General features: G+C 38.9%; 1 protein-coding gene across 1 annotated transcript; it reads left to right on the top strand.

Annotated features, from left to right (window-relative positions):
* The first annotated feature begins 264 nt into the window (after window positions 1-264).
* LOC120043538 (trace amine-associated receptor 13c-like) lies at window positions 265-15,298 on the top strand. The gene is made up of 2 exons (XM_038988100.1): window positions 265-930; window positions 15,260-15,298. The coding sequence occupies exons 1-2, from the start codon at window positions 265-267 to the stop codon at window positions 15,296-15,298; spliced, it is 705 nt and encodes a 234-aa protein (XP_038844028.1).
* The last annotated feature ends 4,187 nt before the right edge of the window (window positions 15,299-19,485 follow it).

Below are 19,485 nucleotides of genomic sequence, written 5' to 3'. Positions count from 1 at the left end.
TTTCTGGAGCATCAGCCATTTGTAATTACAAATTACAAACTTCAGAAGCTTTTTCAAACCTCAAATACAAGTTTTACATTTCCTAACACTGTATGCTTTGGTGGTGTTTGTGTGTGCAGAGATACTCTGAGGAGGGGGATGGTATGTTTGTCACTCAGGGATAAATAGAGAGGCAGAGCTCAGAGTTTGTCAGAAGGCTGACCTGACAGTCACACACAGGACTAAGCAAGAGCAGGACCTCAGCATTTTTATCCTTTATTACAAATGGAGGAACACGAAGATGCTCAATACTGTTTTCCAGGACATAACTCTTCTTGCAGAAAGGTTTTGCTATCAACATCTATTTACATAACACTGTACATATTCTTCTTATCGATTGCAGCGGTTACAGTCTTTTTGAACATATTGGTGGTCATCTCCGTCTCTCACTTCAAGCAGCTCCACACTCCAACCAACCTGCTCATCCTCTCTCTGGCTCTGGCAGATGTCCTGGTGGGACTGATTGTGATACCAGTAGGGACCGTAGCAATAATGGAATCATGCTGGTTTTTGGGGAAATATTTCTGTGTGTTTTATGCTTACATCAGTTATTTAATTCTATCCATATCTCTCGGCAATTTGGTATTGATATCCATTGACCGCTATGTTGCTGTGTGTGATCCCTTATTTTACCACTCTAAAATAACAATAACAAGAATTACATGTTCTATATCCATTATATGGTTTTGTTGTATCATATACAATGCAGCTTTTATAAAAATAACTGTAAATGTAGAAGTACCTAAAAGGTGTTTTGAAGAATGTTTTATTGTTCAAGAATTTAAATGGATTAGCATCATTGACCTTGTAATTACAATGATTGTCCCGTGCTCTATTATTATAACACTTTATTTGAAAATATTTTTGGTCGCCAGATCACAGGCCAGAAAGGTATTTTCAAAAGAGCCTGCCACCCAGTCTGGTGTTAAAACTGTACAGGTGAATAAGACTGAGAGAAAAGCAGCAAAAACTCTATCTATTGTAGTTTTCACCTATCTCACTTGTTGGATTCCAATTTTTTTTATCCAGTTTTTTTCTCACCAATCATCAGTTTACTTAAGCTTTCTGCCATTTCTTAATTCCTTAACTAATCCAATAATTTATGCTTTCTTTTATCCATGGTTCAAAGTGACAGCTAAACATATTTTAACTCTAAAATTAAGGCATTCATAATTCTGTTTTTATTCCTAAATTTGACAAACAGATTTGATATTGTTATTTGAAACTATACTGTTGTTGTAATTGCTTATTTCATGTAACAATACACTGACATGACTTTTCTCCATTTTTTGTTGTCATCATAGACACGTTTGGTGTTGATTCAGATTGTGTTGTTGATACAGAATGATTTGACAGGATGGGACAGGAATGAGTTGTTAATTGGGGAAGGCATAAACTTGTTAAAAAGACATAGTAATTTTGGGTTGTACATTCCAAAGACCAAAGTCTGTGGTTGTTCCATGTTTTTTAATGATACATAGTATATCAGTACTGTAAAAGGTATGTACATTTTCAGGACTTCATTAATCATTCTAAATGTTGTTTAACACCACCATCTAGTGGCTCATTGGCAACACAATGTCTTCAACAAGTGTAGTGAAGTTGAAATGCAAATATAACTGCCCAAGTAAATATTAATTACATATTAATAGGCATCTTAATAGGCCGTTTGGACACCACTAACCAGAACAACTTCAATTCACCTTGGCACTCTTGTAGAATCTGGAACTCTATACCTCATTTACTGGAGTGTTTCCATTATTTTGTCAGTTACCTGTACAATACTGCATGATATAAGATAACGTCCAGGTCTAACTCAATGGTGTATTGTGTAAGAATGTGATGGTAAAATGTAACTACATGCAAATATGACATAAATAATAATGCCCCAAAATAAAGATTTACACAATGACAGGATTTTGTGCAAGGTATGTTAAATGTCACAGTACAGTAGTTAGACTTGCATTATAAATGTTCCTAGTGCCAAGGGTTTGGGAGCTACTGTTGAAGCTGTTGAGGAGGGCTAACTTGATTAAATGGGTTATAGTGAATTATTCAATATATATATATATTTTTTGGTGTGAAATGTTATTTTATATGGTAATCACTGAAATGCTTTTCATATAATTGATTGATATAACTGAACTGAACTGGAAATCACATTTCTTACTCTTTTTTTTGTAATAGGGTGATTGGTTCAGAGTACAGTGTGGTTGTTCTGATGTCTGACAAATAGTATTTGTCCCCATGATATAATTGAATCAAAGTCTCCCTTAACTTGAAGAAGTATGTTTCATAATTCAGTTCAGTTAGACATTTTTACAAATCTATTCAATGTTCCTACAAACTGGCCAACTGACATGTGCCTTGAAGTAATATCTCCTAAGGCTTTGGATTATGTTCCAAACTGTGCACTAACATCACCCAGAACAGTTAATGGTCCTGCACAGTAACCTTCTTTCCCACGTAAAATAGCCTTTGAGTGACTAATACACCACCCAAAACACTTTTCCCAGATTAAAATGTTCAGAATTTGAGAAAATTTACATTTTCTCTCATCTCTTAACTATCATTAATGCTGAATGACAGGCTAGATGGGCTCAGCAACATCCAATCCTGTCATAAATCTATTGACCTCTATGTTGCTGTTGTTGATCCGTTATTGTACTACTAAATAACAATAAGAAGAAGAATTTGTTGTATATCCATTACCTGGTGTTGTTGTATCATATACAATGCTGTTATGATAAATGGCTCCCTAAATAAGCAAAAGTTATGCTGTAGGTGATATGAAGAACGTTTTATGGTTATAGGATTGTGCAGTGTTTAATTTGTAAATTGGGAGGTGCCGGAGCAAAAAGTGAGCCCAACCTTGACCTGGGGGGCTCTGAAGTACCAGAACGAATGAAAACAAATCATCTTTATAATAAAACATTGCATGCATTACCATCGATTTTGAGTACTGGCATACAGCAGTAGAGTCGAGGGCTTGGAGAAATTGCACACATGGGGATCATTTTTGTAGCCTAGGGGTCTGTGGAAAATGTCACGTTTTATAAACACATTTCAAATTCTACATCATTTTAGAATACTTTTTAACACCTCACAAATGATCTAAATGACAGGCTACTTTGACAATGACAAACTGAGAATCTGAGATCAATAAAAATGACCTTGTCTTGAATCCATCAATAGCCTAGGCCTAGGTGTGTGGAGACACACATCATGTACAATATGAGGAGGAAATGATAGTCCTAAAAAGCTTTTGAGATGCACTGACTCATGCGCAAACTCATTCACCAGTGATGGGCAATGGAAAGGAAATACGTGATGAAGTGCAACACTGGAGAGATGAGAGTTGCAGTTTCATGTCTATCAGAGCAAAGAGGGAGAGAGATGATATAAAGTGAATCACATTCTAGTTACAGTGCATTCGGAAAGTATTCGGAACCCTTGACTTTTTCAACATTTTGCTAAGTCACAGCCTTATCCTAAAATGTCCTAAATAGTTTTTTCCCTCATCAATCTACACACAATACCCCATAATGGCAAAGCAAAAAGGGGTTTTTAAAAACTTTTACAAAAAAAAAGAAATTACATAAGCATTCAGACCCTTGATTCAGTACTTTGTTGAAGCACCTTTGGCAGCGATTACAGCCTCGAGTCATCATGGGTATGAAGCTACAAGCTTGGCACACCTGTATTTGGTGGGATTTTCACATTCTTCTTGCAGATCCTCTCAAGCTCTGTCAGGTTGGATGGGGAGTGTCGCTGCACAGCTATTTTCAGGTCTCTCCAGAGATGTTCGATCGGGTTCCAGTCTGGGCTATGGCTGGGCCACTCAAGGACATTCAGAGACTAGTCCCGAAGCCACTCCTTTGTTGTTTTGTCTGTGTGCTTAGGGTCGTTCTCCTGTTGGAGGGTGACCCTTCGCCCCCGTCTGAGGTCCTGAGTGCTCTGGAGCAGGTTTTCATCAAGGATCTCTCTGTACTTTGCTCTGTTTACCTTTCCCTCGATCCTGACTAGTCTCCCAGTCCCTGACACTGAAAAACATCCCCACAGCATGATGCTACCACCACCATGCTTCACCATAGGGATGGTGCCAGGTTTCCTCCAAGCGTGACGCTTGGCATTCAGGCCAATGAGTTCAATCTTGGTTTCATCAGATCAGATCATTTTGTTTTTCATGGTCTGAGAGTCCTTTAGGTGCCTTTTGGCAATCTCCAAGCGGGCTGCCAAGTGCCGTTTACTGAGGAGCTGCTTCCGTCTGGCCACTCTACCATAAAGGTTTGATTGGTGGAGTGCTGCAGAGATGGTTGTCCTTCTGGAAGGTTCTCCCATCTCCACAGAGGAACTCTAGAGCTCTGTCAGAGTGACCATCGGGTTCTTGGTCACCTCCCTGACCAAGGCCCTTCTCCCTCGATTGCTCAGTTTTGCCAGGTAGCCAGCTCTAGGAAGAGTATTGGTGTTTCCAAACTGTGTTTTTTGGGACCTTCAATGCTGCAGAAATGTTTTGGTACCTTTCCCCAGATCTGTGCCTCGACACAATGCTGTCTCGGCACACTAGGACAATTCCTTCGAACTCATGGCTTGGTTTTTGCTCTGACATGCACTGTCAACTGTTGAACTTTATATAGACAGGTGTGTGCCTTTCCAAATCATATCCAATCAATTGAATTTACCACAGGTGGACTCCAATCAAGTTGTAGAAATATCTGAAGGATGATCAATGGAAACAGGATGCACCTGAGCTAAATTTCAAGCAAACCTTATTTAAAAATAAGAAATCTAATACTTTGGAAAATTTCTAAAAACCTGCTTTTGCTTTGTCATTATTCGGTATTGTGTGTAGATTGATGAGGAAAAACATTTATTTAATCCATTTTAGAATAAGGCTGTAACGTAACAAAATGGAAAAAAATTCAAGGGGTCTGAATACTTTCTGAATGCACTGTATGTGAGAGATATAGACCCGCTACTCTCTCTCACCACAACAATGGCCACGTGTTAGTCTATATAGGCTACAATGTTGCAGAAACCATGAACCTGATCCTGCCCAACACAAATCAAATCAAATCGTTGAACTATGATTGCTTTATTTGTTGTAGAATTTTACCATTGTAAACAGTGACAATTATTTTTCATGCCTGCGAGGTACCGGATCCTGGTAAATGGGTTTATGAACGAAACGGTCCAAAACTGAGAGGTGCCAACTCCTGTCCAGACATGTAAGGTATTTAAGTACTGTAAAAGTAAAGTACATTTTGAGGACTTCATGAATCATTTCATATATTGTTTAACGTCACCCCTTTTGTGGCCCAATGGGGACACAACGCTTTTAACAAATGTAGTAAAGTTACTCAATTATATCAGATAACCTCTAGGTCTAACTCAATGGTGTAGTGCAAGAAGTTTAGTGTAAAGTGTAAGAATATGAAATTATGGGAAACACTTTATAATAACGTTTAGTTATAAGGTATTTACAGACATTTCGTTAACCGTTTATGACTCATTAGTCCCACATTTGTAAATGTTACTAAAATTATATATATAACTATTATGTATTTATGATTCATAAAATGACATGGAATATATAAATGGAAGAATAAGCACACAACACAGAGATAATACTGTAAAATTGAGGTTGGAATAGTACTGTGAAATTGTGAAAATTATGAAAATGCAATATTTTAGTGTAAGAACTGTTCGAAAAGACCACCTGAAATTTCAGCCTGTTTTGGTGGGATAGATGGTAGATGGTAATTAGACCAATAAGGAAGCCAATAACAGCTCATTTTCAGGTTTCCACTCCCCACTCAGATCACTCCCAGATGGTCCTTGGTAAATTCTTGCTTGTGAAATTTCTCTTTGCTAAGAAGCTATTTTGGTTTATTTTTTACTATTTTAATTGAAAACAATCACTAATATGTTATTTTTATTTATTTATCCTTTACTTAACTAGGCAAGTCATTTAAGAAAAAAGTCTTATTTACAATGACAGCATAGACACAGTGGGTTATATACCTTGTTCAGGGGCAGAACGACAGATTTTTACCTTGTCAGCTTGGGGATTCAATCTAGCAACCTTTCGGTTACTGGCCCAACGCACTAACCACTAGGCTAGAGCGTTGGGCCGATAACCACTAGGATATTAAATTAAGGTACTATTCTCGTTGGTGGAAGGAGAGGAGGACCAAAATTCAGCGTGGTAAGTGTTCGTCATATTTTAATATCAAACTGAACACTACACAAAATAACAACGATAAGAAAAACGAAACAGTTCTGTAAGGTGAACAGACACTAGACAGAAAATAAACACCCACAACCCATAGTGGGAAAATAGGCTACCTAAATATGATTCTCAATCAGAGACAACGATCGACAGCTGCCTCTGATTGAGAACCACATCAGGCCAGACATAGATATACAACAACATAGAAAACAGAACATAGACTACCCACTCAAACTCACGCCCTGACCAACCTAACACAACGACATAAAAAGAAACTAAGGTCAGAACGTGACAATCTCAAAGAAACATGGGCAAACGAGAGTTGAACAAAGTGTACCACATCCAGATAAAAAGACACAGTATAATAACAACAACTTGCCAAAAAACAACAATTTAAATGAAATGGAAGCAAATAGAAGTTTACAGCTAAGTCAAGGTAGCTGTGGCATAACAGGATTTGTGACATCTGTGAAAAAAAGGAAGATTTGCAAGCTACAGTAAAAATTACAGCTAGTTATATTATTACATATTTGTTAATGGGTAGTTGTTCAGGTACTTTAACTAAGTAGTTGATGTTGCAAATTGCAACATGTAGCTCTCCAGGAGCAGGGTTGGAGAGCCCTGTGGCGTGAGTGAAGGAGGCTTTGTTACGAAATAGGAAGCCGATTCTAGATTTAATTTTGAGTCTGGAAGGAGAGATTACAGTCTAGCCAGACACCTACGTATTTGTAGTTGTCCACATATTCTAAGTCAGAACCGTCCAGAGTAGTGATGCTAGCCGTGTGGGCGGGTGCGGGCAGTGAAAGGTTGAAAAGCATACATTTGGTTTTACTAGCGTTTAAGAGCAGTTGGAGGCCACGGAAGGAGTGTTGTATGGCATTGAAGCTCGTTTGGAGGTTAGTTAACACAGTGTCCAAAGAAGTGCCAGATGTATACAGAATGGTGTCGTCTGTGTAGAGGTGGATCAGGGAATCATCCGCAGCAAGAGCGACATCGTTGACATATACCGAGAAAAGAGTTGGCCCGAGAATTGAACCCTGTGGTACACCCATAGAGACTGCCAGAGGTCCGGACAACAGGCACTCTGATTTGACACACTGAATTCTGTCTGAGAAGTAGTTGGTGAACCAGGCGAGGCAGTCATTTGAGAAACCAAGGCTGTTGAGTCTGCCGATAAGAATACGGTGATTGACAGAGTCGATAGCCTTGGCCAGGTCGATGAAGACGGCTGCTGTCACGCCCTGACCTTAGTTATCTATGTTTTCTTTATTATTTTGGTTTGGTCAGGGTGTGACGAGAGTGGGTATGCTTGTTTTGAATCGTCTAGGTTTTTTTGTATGTCTAGGGGTTTTGGGTTTTGGGTAAATCTAGGTATATGTAAGAGGTTTGGGAACCTGAATTGGTTCCCAAACAGAGGCAGCTGTTTATCGTTGTCTCTGATTGGGGATCATATTTAGGTTGCCATTTTCCCTTTTGGTTTTGTGGGTTCTTGATCTATGTTTAGTTGCCTGTCTGCACTATCCATATTAGCTTCACGGTTCGTTTAGTTTACTTTGTTTGTTTGTTCAGTGTTCGTTCTTTTAATATAGAAGAATGTACGCTTACCACGCTGCGCCTTGGTCTCCTCCTTACGACGGCCGTGACAGCTGCACAGTACTGTCTTTTATCGATGGCGGTTATTATATTGTTTAGTACCTTGAGCTTTGCTGAGGTTCACCCGTGACCAGCTTGAAAACTGGATTGCACAGCGGAGAAGGTACGGTATCTGTTTATTAACTTGGCATTGGAAGACTTTAGAAAGGCAGGGCAGGATGGATATAGGTCTGTAACAGTTTGGTCATCATAATTTTCGGGAATTTTCCAAGCTGTTTAAAGGCACGGTCAACTTAGTGTATGTAAACTTCTGACCCACTGGAATTGTGATACAGTAAATTATAAGTGAAATAATCTATCTGTAAACAATTGTTGGAAAAATTACTTGTCATGCCCAAAGTAGATGTCCTAACCGCCTTGCCAAAACTATAGTTTGTTAACAAGAAATGTGTGGAGTGGCTTCTGACGACCCAATTCACTAATATATTTAATATATATATTTTACAGTGGTGTAAAGTACTTAAGTAAAAAATACTTTAAAGTACTACTTAAGTAGTTTTATTGGGTGTCTGCACTTTACAATTTATTTTTTTGCCAACTTTTACTTTTACTTCCTTACATTCCTAAAGAAAAGTATGTACTTTTTACTTCATACATTTTCCCTGACACCCAAAAGTACTTGTTACATTTTGACAGGAAAATGGTCCAATTCACACACTTATCAAGAGAACATCCCTTGTCATCTCTACTGCCTCTGATCTGGCGGACTCACTAAACAAAAATGCTTCGGTTGTAAATTATGTCTGAGTGTTGGTGTGTGCCCCTGGCTATCCGTCAATAACAAAAAACAAGAAAATATATATACTTTTACTTCAGTATATTTGTGCAATTGCATTTACTTTTGATACTTAAGTATATTTAAAACCAAATATATCTTTTTTCTTTTACTCCAGTAGTATTTTACTGGGTGACTTTCAATTTTAGGTGAGTCATTTCTATCAAGGTATTTTTACTTTAACCAAAGTATGGCAATTGAGTACTTTTTCCAACACTGTTTATTTATTTAACCTTTATTTAACAAGACAAGTCAGTTAAGAACAAATTCTTATTTACAATGACGGCCTACCCCGGCCAAAGACTAACACGGACGATGCTGGGCCAATTGTGTGCCGCCCTATGTGACTCCCAATCACAGCCGGTTGTGATATAGCCTGGAATCAAACCAAGGTCTGTAGTGACGCCTCTAGCACTGAGACGCAGTGCCTTAGGCCGCTGCGCCACTCGAGAGCCCAAATATACACTACCGTTCAGAAGTTTGGGGTCACTTAGAAATGTCCTTGTTTTTTAAAGAAAATCACATTCTTTGTCCATTAAAATAACATCAAATTGATCAGAAATACAGTGTAGACATTGTTAATGTTGTAAATTACTATTGTAGCTGGAATGGCAGATTTTTTATGGAATATCTACATAGGTGTACAGAGGCCAATTATCAGCAACCATCACTACTGTGTTCCAATGGCACGTTGTACTAGCTAATCCAAGTTTATAATTTTAAAAGGCTAATTGATCATTAGAAAACCCTTTTGCAATGATGTTAGCACAGCTGAAAACTGTTGTTCTGATTAAAGAAGCAATAAAACTGTCCTTCTTTAGAATAGTTGAGTGTCTGGAGCATCAGCATTTGTAATTACAAATTACAAACTTCAGAAGCTTACAAACTTGAATTACATATTAATAGGCATCTTAATAGGCCGTTTGGACACCACTAACCAGAACAACTTCAATTCACCTTGGCACTCTTGTAGAATCTGGAACTCTATACCTCATTTACTGGAGTGTTTCCATTATTTTGTCAGTTACCTGTACAATACTGCATGATATAAGATAACGTCCAGGTCTAACTCAATGGTGTATTGTGTAAGAATGTGATGGTAAAATGTAACTACATGCAAATATGACATAAATAATAATGCCCCAAAATAAAGATTTACACAATGACAGGATTTTGTGCAAGGTATGTTAAATGTCACAGTACAGTAGTTAGACTTGCATTATAAATGTTCCTAGTGCCAAGGGTTTGGGAGCTACTGTTGAAGCTGTTGAGGGCTAACTTGATTAAATGGGTTATAGTGAATTATTCAAAATATATATATTTTTTGGTGTGAAATGTTATTTTATAAGGTAATCACTGAAATGCTTTTCATATAATTGATTGATGTAACTGAACTGAACTGGAAATCACATTTCTTAGTCTTTTTTTTTAAAATTAGGGTGATTGGTTCAGAGTACAGTGTGGTTGTTCTGATGTCTGACAAATAGTATTTGTCCCCATGATATAACTGAATCAAAGTCTCCCTTAAATTGAAGAAGTATGTTTCATAATTCAGTTCAGTTAGACATTTCTCTGTACTTTGCTCCGTTTATCTTTCCCTCGATCCTGACTAGTCTCCCAGTCCCTGACACTAAAAAACATCCCCACAGCATGATGCTACCACCACCATGCTTCACCATAGGGATGGTGCCAGGTTTCCTCCAGGCGTGACGCTTGGCATTCAGGTCGAAGAGTTCAATCTTGGTTTCACCAGATCAGATCATTTTGTTTTTCATGGTCTGAGAGTCCTTTAGGTGCCTTTTGGCTATCTCCAAGCGGGCTGCCATGTGCCGTTTACTGAGGAGCGGCTTCCGTCTGGCCACTCTACCATAAATGTTTGATTGGTGGAGTGCTGCAGAGATGGTTGTCCTTCTGGAAGGTTCTCCCATCTCCACAGAGGAACTCTAGAGCTCTGTCAGAGTGACCATCGGGTTCTTGGTCACCTCCCTGACCAAGGCCCTTCTCCCTCGATTGCTCAGTTTTGCCAGGAAGCCAGCTCTAGGAAGAGTATTGGTGGTTCCAAACTTATTCAATTTAAGAATGATGGAGACCACTGTGTTTTTGGGGACCTTCAATGCTGCAGAAATGTTTTGGTACCTTTCCCCAGATCTGTGCCTCGACACATTGCTGTCTCGGCACACTAGGACAATTCCCACTCATGGCTTGGTTTTTGATCTGACATGCACTGTCAACTGTTGGACTTTTTATAGACAGGTTTGTGCCTTTCCAAATCATATCCAATCAATTGAATTTACCACAGGTGGACTCCAATCAAGTTGTAGAAACATCTGAAGGATGATCAATGGAAACAGGATGCACCTGAGCTAAATTTCAAGCAAACCTTATTTAAAAATAAGATTTTTAATACTTTGGAAAATTTTCAAAAAACCTGCTTTTGCTTTGTCATTATTCGGTATTGTGTGTAGATTGATGAGGAAAAACATTTATTTAATCCATTTTAGAATAAGGCTGTAACGTAACAAAATGGAAAAAAATTCAAGGGGTCTGAATACTTTCTGAATGCACTGTATGTGAGAGATATAGACCGGCTACTCTCTCTCACCACAACAATAGCCACGTGTTAGTCTATATAGGCTACAATGTTGCGCAAACCATGAACCTGGTCCTGCCCAACACAAATCAAATCCTTGAACTATGATTGCTTTTTTTGTTGTAGAATTTTTCCATTGTAAACAGTGACAATTATTTTTCATGCCTGCGAGGTACCAGATCCTGGTAAATGGGTTTATTAATGAAACGGTCCAAAACTGAGAGGTGCCAACTCCTGTCCAGACATGTAAGGTATTTAAGTACTGTAAAAGTAAAGTACATTTTGAGGACTTCATGAATCATTTCATATGTTGTTTAACGTCACCCCTTTGTGTCCCAATGGGGACATAAAATAAAAAAAAAATTTAAAAAAAAATACTCATCATCAAATAACAGAAATACTCATCATAAACTTTGATGAAAGATTTTACATAGAATTAAAGATAAACTTGATCTTAATGCAACCGCTGTGTCAAATTTCAAAAAAGCTTTACGGCAAAAGCACAATATTCAATCATCTGAGAACAGCGTTCAGCCACAAAAGGAAGCCATACAGTTACCCGCCAAATTGTGGAGTGTCAGGAGAATTTTCAATCCCAATGATAATAACAATCAATCAATAGCTTAATAATAATTAGTGAAAGACTCAGCTTATGCAAAAGGTAAGTACAGTTTATTCACGAGAACGTTCTGAAGTCCACAATACAAAGACATCCATTTTATAGCAGAGCACATACTTCCACACAAACAGTATCATACGCACACACGAACAGTAGGTATCCTATGCACATACTGTATCAATACCCAGCCGACAAAGATTAGGGACCGTGAGAAGCACTCCCTGTCCTCTCCCAAATCTCTCAGTGGCCCCTAGCCAAGGTCGGCACCGAATCTTGCTCAGACAGTCTGTGTTTAAGATACTATAGAGACATATTGTACAGATATCTAATTTTACTGACTAAAACTACACACATCATTAATAATAATTTTATGATTCTAATCAATTTCATACAATTATATGGTTTCAGGGTGGAACATTCTAATCATTCATTTAAACATATAAATTCCATCAACAGGAGTCAACAAAAGTCATAAATGGCATTATAAATCTTCACTTACCTTTGCTGATCTTCGTCGGAATGCACTCCCAGGACTCCCACTTCCACAATAAATGTTCGTTTTGTTCGGGTAATGTCCATCATTTATGTCTAAATAGCTACTTTTGTTTGCGTGTTTGGTAAACAAATCCAAAGTCACGAAGCGCGTTCACTAAAAGCAGATGAAATGTCAGAATTGTCAGAGCATGGTCAGCTCATGGCAGACCTTACTCATTCCCGTCTCCTTCGGCCCCACTTCACAGTAGAAGCATCAGACAAGGTTCTAAAGACTGTTGACATCTAGCGGAAGCCGTAGGAAGTGCAAACTGACCCATATCCCACTGTGTATTCGATAGGCGATGAGTTGAAAACCTACAAACCTCAGATTTGGTTGGATTTATTTCTCAGGTTTTTGCCTGCCATATGAGTTCTGTTATACTCACAGAAATCATTCAAACAGTTTTAGAAACTTCAGAGTGTTTTCTATCCAATACTTATAATACTATGCATATATTAGCAACTGGGACTGAGGAGCAGGCAGTTTACTCTGGGCACCTCTGGGCACCTTTTCATCCAAGCTACTCAATACTGCCCCTGCAGCCATAAGAAGTTAACAAGAAATTTGTGGAGTGGTTGAAAAGCGTTTTTTAATGACTCCAACCTAAGTGTATGTAAACTTCCGACTTCAACTGTATATCGATAACAGTCACTTATTAATCAATTACCTCATATCAGTCTTATTCTGAACGTCGCATACTTCTTCAATCTGCACAAACCCAAGTCTTACTGATCGTTCCATACCACACAAATTGATTTTGATTATTTATTTATGAACACACTAAATGATAACACAGGGTACACACACACACGTGGTATAGGTTATTGGTTAGAAACTTAATATGATGACAACAGATCCCTAGCGGACTAACACAATATGACACTTGTTACACAAGATGGAGAGTTCAAGAGAGAGATAGAAAGCGAGAGAGAAAGAGAAGTAACACTTGGATACTTTTGGGAACTACTTTCACAGTAACCCTAATACCTTGCCCCAAGGTAAGGGTAAGAAGAAATACATGTATTTACGTGTTGAAGGTCTTCTTCTGGTATCTCTGTTGGACCCAGGCCTTCGTGAAAAGGGTGAGATTCACCTCCTGTCTAATTTACAACCGAGTATTAAGGTGTAAAAACCGGCCCACCCCCCCCTTCCCCTCTTCTGTGGGTAAGAGGGTCTGGCTTTTGTCAGCTATTTACCAAGCTGATATGGGCCTTTGATCCTCAGTCCTTGGTAGCGGGCCGCATCGGTGGCATTGTGTTATCCTCAAAGTGGGCGAAGACGGTGTTTAGCTTGTCTGGAAGCAAGACGTCAGCGACGTGGCTAGTTTTCCTTTTGTAGACTGTGATTGTATGTAGACCCTGCCACATATGTCTTGTGATTGAACCGTTGAATTGCGACTCCACTTTGTCTCTGTACTGATGTTTTGCCTGTTTGATTGCCTTGCGGAGGGAATATCTACACTGTTTGTATTCTGCCATACTCCCAGTCACCTTGCCATGGTTAAATGCGGTGGTTTGCACTTTCAGTTTTGTGCGAATTCTGTCATCTAACCACGGTTTTTGGTTAGGGTAGGTTTTAATAGTCACAGTGGATACAACATCTCCTATGTCTTCACCATTCTAAATAAGGCTACACAGCACATAATCCACTAGAGTTTGTGCTGTTCTTGCATACAATTTCATTATTGTTGTAATGTGTATGTTACTGCTATTGTTTTTATATGTTGTTTACATTTTGCCAAGTAGATAGTTATTTCTCCAGCACAGTCTAGCTGCTTCTGTTGAGGTAATAGAAACAGGAACATTTTTGTTGGGGGGGGGGACTAGCTCTTCTTTTGCAATAAAATGCCTATGTTTTGTAATCAGAAATGTATGGTTTTTAATCTGTGACTTTTATTATGGCATCGCCATAGCAATCTTGTTGGGCCATTTTCGGAGAATACTGTACCCAGAATCACCTGCACTTGAGGAGGGATTCACGTGAGAGATGACTGAGTGACAGAGAAGTAAAGGGATGGAGTTGGAACGTGTTGTGTCGCTGCTACTTGGACGGATTAAACTATTGAACACTTACTTGTTGCCCGACTATTTATCATAGAAACAATGGGTCCTTCGGAGAAGGTGATAGATAAATAAGTTGCTGTTACAGTATCAATGTTGTATAGTGCCATAACACCTCTTCTTTTCAGTTCACATCTTAGGAAGGTCTTATCAGAGGCCTGACTTGAATTTTAAATTCAATGCAACATTTCTGAAACAAGCAGTTGGCATATAAAATGTGTCTATATTGATAGTAGATTGTAATTTAGCTGTGTTGAGCCTGGTTCATCATTTAGTTGTGTTGATTCTGTATGGTAATATATCTGTGTTGACCCTGGATAATAATTTAGCAGTGACGATCGTGGATCATTATTTAGCTGTGTTGATAAACAATGATCCATGAAATGAAAAAAACCTATTATTAAATAAAGTAACTATAGAGAGGCGTGTATGATTGAGACTTGAGTGAGGTAAGGGTAGGGTTGCAAAAATCTGTTAACTTTCACAAAATCCCCTGGTTTTCCAGAAATCAGGAGGGAATAAGCAGGATCTTCCACAATTATCCAAACAGGATTGCTGGAAAACCTGGAATATTCGGGAAAGTTACCTGATTTTGTAAACCTCTATAAGGGGGAGGTTAAGCAGAGTTGAGTCAGACTCACACTCTCGTGATGGTGATGAGGTATCCCTGCATGTGGTTTCAAAATCAGTGGCACCTTTGGTCCAAGAGGAAATTTACTCTAGGCCTAATGGCTAAGATGTTCATTTTCCATGCAGGAGACCAAGGTTCAGATCCCAGCTGTGACAGAGGCATGATTCAAAGGTGGGATTCTTGACCTGTGCAGACTTTTTTTAGGGGTAAGGGTTGTACTAAGCCAGACTGAGAGTGTCCTAATGAAAGTTGTACTCTTGTGCATGCACACAAATTACACTACAAAGGGTTCATTGTCAGGTTAACTCTGAATGTTTATGCCTTGGAGTATAGCATTTGTGTTTGTCTCCAACACCTTTAATTGGAATAATTCCTGTGAGTTTTGGACCTCATTATGCCAGAGACTTCCATACAGATTATACCATTATCCTCTGGTGTGAGAAACCTAAAGTCAAGCGAACATCATTAAGGAGTTGTTCAGTTACCCATTAGAGATGCTATGGTCATAGTGACATCAGTCACAGAGCAAAGGTTGTTGGTGTAATATGCTCTTTGGGATTCATGAGGTCTACAGAGGTGAAATTGTGTCTGTGTGTGTTTGTGCGTGCGTGCTTGACACGTTTAATTGGTTGAGTGCTATGTGTTATTATTACAGAGTCTTGCAGGACCCTCTGGAATCTGAGAGAACAACAACAAACCAGAATATCGCAGGATGATGTCTGTCAAATATTATTTGTTCCTATGATGTAACTGTCTCCCTCAACTTGAGTAATTATTTCATAATTTAGTTCAAATGGACAATTTTACAAGTCTATGGAATGTTCTTATGGAATGCCATAAGAGCACACACCATAACGTTATACCATCTTATCAACTTCCTGACTTTCAATTTCCCTTTGCACATATTCCATGACATATTGACATGTTCATGATGACTCCTGGAGTCTCGCAGGGCCATCTTTTGAAATCTTGTTTTGTTAATTCTATTATTGAAAGTCTGGAGAACTTCAGTGTGGTATTTTATGGGAGGGCTGGCTGTAATCATTCACTGTTAATTTTGTATCCTATGACCGCTAGCTTGTTGCCCCCTCTGTTTTCTGGAACTCAGGTGTCTGAGCTGATTATCAAGGTGGATAGAGGGCCATCTTGGCCCAAAGCATGTTTTGGCATCGGCAGCACCATTCAGGACGTTCACCATCTTTAAGTAGTCAACTGGGTGGGACTTGATAAGGGTTAAAGAAGATTCATAGAAGTCCATTCAGGTCAGCTGGAAGAGTCAGCCAATTAATTATACTCGTAAGCAAACATTTCAAGAGACAGCAGAAGCGGTAGAGATACTCTCAATGATCGGCTATGAAAAGCCAACTGACATTTACTCCTGAGGTGCTGACTTGTTGCACCCTCGACAACTACTGTGATTATTATTATTTGACCATGCTGGTCATTTATGAACATTTGAACATCTTGGCCATGTTCTGTTATAATCTCCACCCGGCACGGCCAGAAGAGGACTGGCCACACCTCATAGCCTGGTTCCTCTCTAGGTTTCTTCCTAGGTTTTGGCCTTTCTAGGGAGTTTTTCCTAGCCACCGTGCTTCTACACCTGCATTGCTTGCTGTTTGGGGTTTTAGGCTGGGTTTCTGTACAGCACTTTGATATATCAGCTGATGTAAGAAGGGCTATATAAATACATTTGATTTGATTTGATTTCATAACTGCAGGTGGAACTAAATCACCAACCTTGGCATTAAGGCATGGACAGATCTGTAGGATTAAATATATGCTCAACGCATAACAAAATATTTTTTTTTAATAATGAATAATAACTATTACATTATTCATTGATTATTACATTATAAAGTGGTTTAAAAAAGGATCAATGGTGTAATAGCTTAAACAGAAATCTCATAATTAAAATTCCTCAAACATACAAGTATCTTATACCATTTTAAAGATAAACTTGTTGTTAATCCCACCACAGTGTCCGATTTCAAAAAGGGTTTACGACGAAAGCACACCATCTGATTATGTTAGGTCAGTACCTAGTCACAGAAAAACACAGCCATTTTTCCAGCCAAAGAGAGGAGTCACAAAAAGCAGAAATATAGAGAAAATGAATCACTAACCTTTGATGATCTTCATCAGATGACACTCATAGGACTTCATGTTACACAATACATGTATGTTTTGTTCGATAAAGTTAATATTTATATCCAAAAATCTTACTTTACATTGGCGCGTTATGTTCAGTAATGTTTTGCCTCCAAAACATCCGGTGATTTTGCAGAGAGCCACATCAACTTACAGAAATACTCATAATAAACATTGATAAAAGATACAAGTGTTTTACATGGAACTTTAGATAAACATCTCCTTAATGCAACCGCTGTGTCAGATATCAAAAGAACTTTACGGAAAAGCACACCATGCAATAATCTGAGTACGGCGCTCAGACACAAAAACAAGCCATGTTGTGGAGTCAACAGAAGTCAGAAATAGCATTATAAATATTCACTTACCTTTGATGATCTTCATCAGAATGCACTCCCAGGAATCCCAGTTCCACAATAAATGTTTGTTTTGTTCGATAAAGTCCATAATTTATGTCCAAATACCTCCTTTGTGTTCGTGCGTTTAGGTCCAAAATCCAAATTCATGGCACGCAGGCCAGGCGAAAAGTCAAAAAATGCCATTACAGTTCGTAGAAACATGTCAAACGATGTATAGAATCAATCTTTAGGATGTTTTTAACATAAATCTTCAATAATATTTCAACCGGAGAATTCCTTTGTCTGTAGAAATGCAATGGAACGCAGCTAACTCACGGGGCGCGCCTGAGTGAGCCAGACCCCTGACTCAATCAGCTCTTATTCCCTCATCCTTCACAGTAGAAGCATCAAACAAGGTTCTAAAGACTGTTGACATCTAGTGGAACCCTTAGGAAGTGCAATATGACCCCATAGACACTGTATATTGGATAGGCAAACCAACAAACTTCAGATGTCCCACTTCCTGGTTGGATTTTTTCACAGGTTTTTGCCTGCCATATGAGTTCTGTTATACTCACAGACATCATTCAAACAGTTATAGAAACGGCAGCGTGTTTTCTATCCAAATCTACTAATACTATGCATATCTTAGCTTCTGGGCCTGAGTACCAGGCAGTTTACTCTGGGCACCTTATTCATCCAAGCTACTCAATACTGCCCCCAGCCATAAGATGTTTTAAACCAATAATGTACTAACAACCTATAATCACTCTTTCTTTAATGGCATGAATTGAGGAACATTGCATTTGCATCTATTGCCACAACATAATTGCACTTCCATTCTGACCTTGCAAACATCCAGTGTCATAGAAAAGAAAGAAAAACACACTCCTCAATTTGATGACACATCTTGAAGTCATGTGACTAGACAAATTCTAAATTCTACTGATCACAAACATATTTACCACCAGACTCATGTCAACCCCCCCGCCCCTTGCAGCCTGTGGCGATACAGCACGTAGCACTGCCCTTACCGCCTGACGTATCCCCACCAACACCACCCGTATGACCGTCAGAGAGGGTAAAAGATTATCTAACAATGGATATACATGTCCTCAAATATGGAAGGTAAGACCATTCTAGCCAATGAGAGGGAATATACAGTATGTGTATGAACAAAAGGGACAACTCCAAAATGGAATATTCAATGTGGTTTATTGTCATCAACTGCCTGAATTCTATGGAGAAGGTATAGAAATATGCATAGCCCGTCTTGAATTTCAACAGGGACAACTCCAATATAAAGTATTTTTTCTCAAAGTGCATCACACTTACAGTACCAGTCAAAGTTTGGAGACATTCAAGGGTTTTTCTTTGTTTTTACTGTATTATTGTAGAATAATAATGAAGACATCAAAGCAATGAAATAACACATATGGAAACATGTAGTAACCAAAAAAGTGTTTAAATTTTTTTAAATATATTTTAGATTTTAGATTTTTAAAAGTAGCCACAGATCAATGAATTCTGCACACAATGTGCTTATTTTAATTGTATTTATTTTACCCCCTTTTTCTCCCCAATTTCGATTTTGTCTCATCGCTGCAACTCCCCAACAGGCTCGGGAGGTGCATGTCAAGTCATGCATTCTCCTAACCCGCGCTTCTTAACACCCGCCCGCTTCACCCAGAAGCCAGCCGGACAAATGTGTTGGAGGAAACACCGTTCAACTGACGACCGACGTCAGCCTGCAGGCGCCCAGCCCATCACAAGGAGTCGCTAGAGCTCGATGAGCCAAATAAAGCCCCCCCCTGGCCAAACCCTCCACTAACCCGGATGACATTGGGCCAATTGTGCGCTGC

Source organism: Salvelinus namaycush, chromosome 3 (assembly GCF_016432855.1).
Source record: "Salvelinus namaycush isolate Seneca chromosome 3, SaNama_1.0, whole genome shotgun sequence".
Taxonomy (NCBI): domain Eukaryota; kingdom Metazoa; phylum Chordata; class Actinopteri; order Salmoniformes; family Salmonidae; genus Salvelinus; species Salvelinus namaycush.
The sequence above is the reverse complement of the archived record's forward strand: the minus strand, read 5'-3'. Positions and strand labels throughout refer to the sequence as shown.

Coding starts and splice junctions, on each gene's coding strand:
- LOC120043538 (XM_038988100.1), top strand. CDS start 265: ATGGAGGAACACGAAGATGCTCAATACTGTTTTCCAGGACATAACTCT. Junction 931..15,259: donor CCAGATCACAGGCCAGAAAG/GTATTTTCAAAA, acceptor TTTTCCATGCAG/GAGACCAAGGTTCAGATCCC.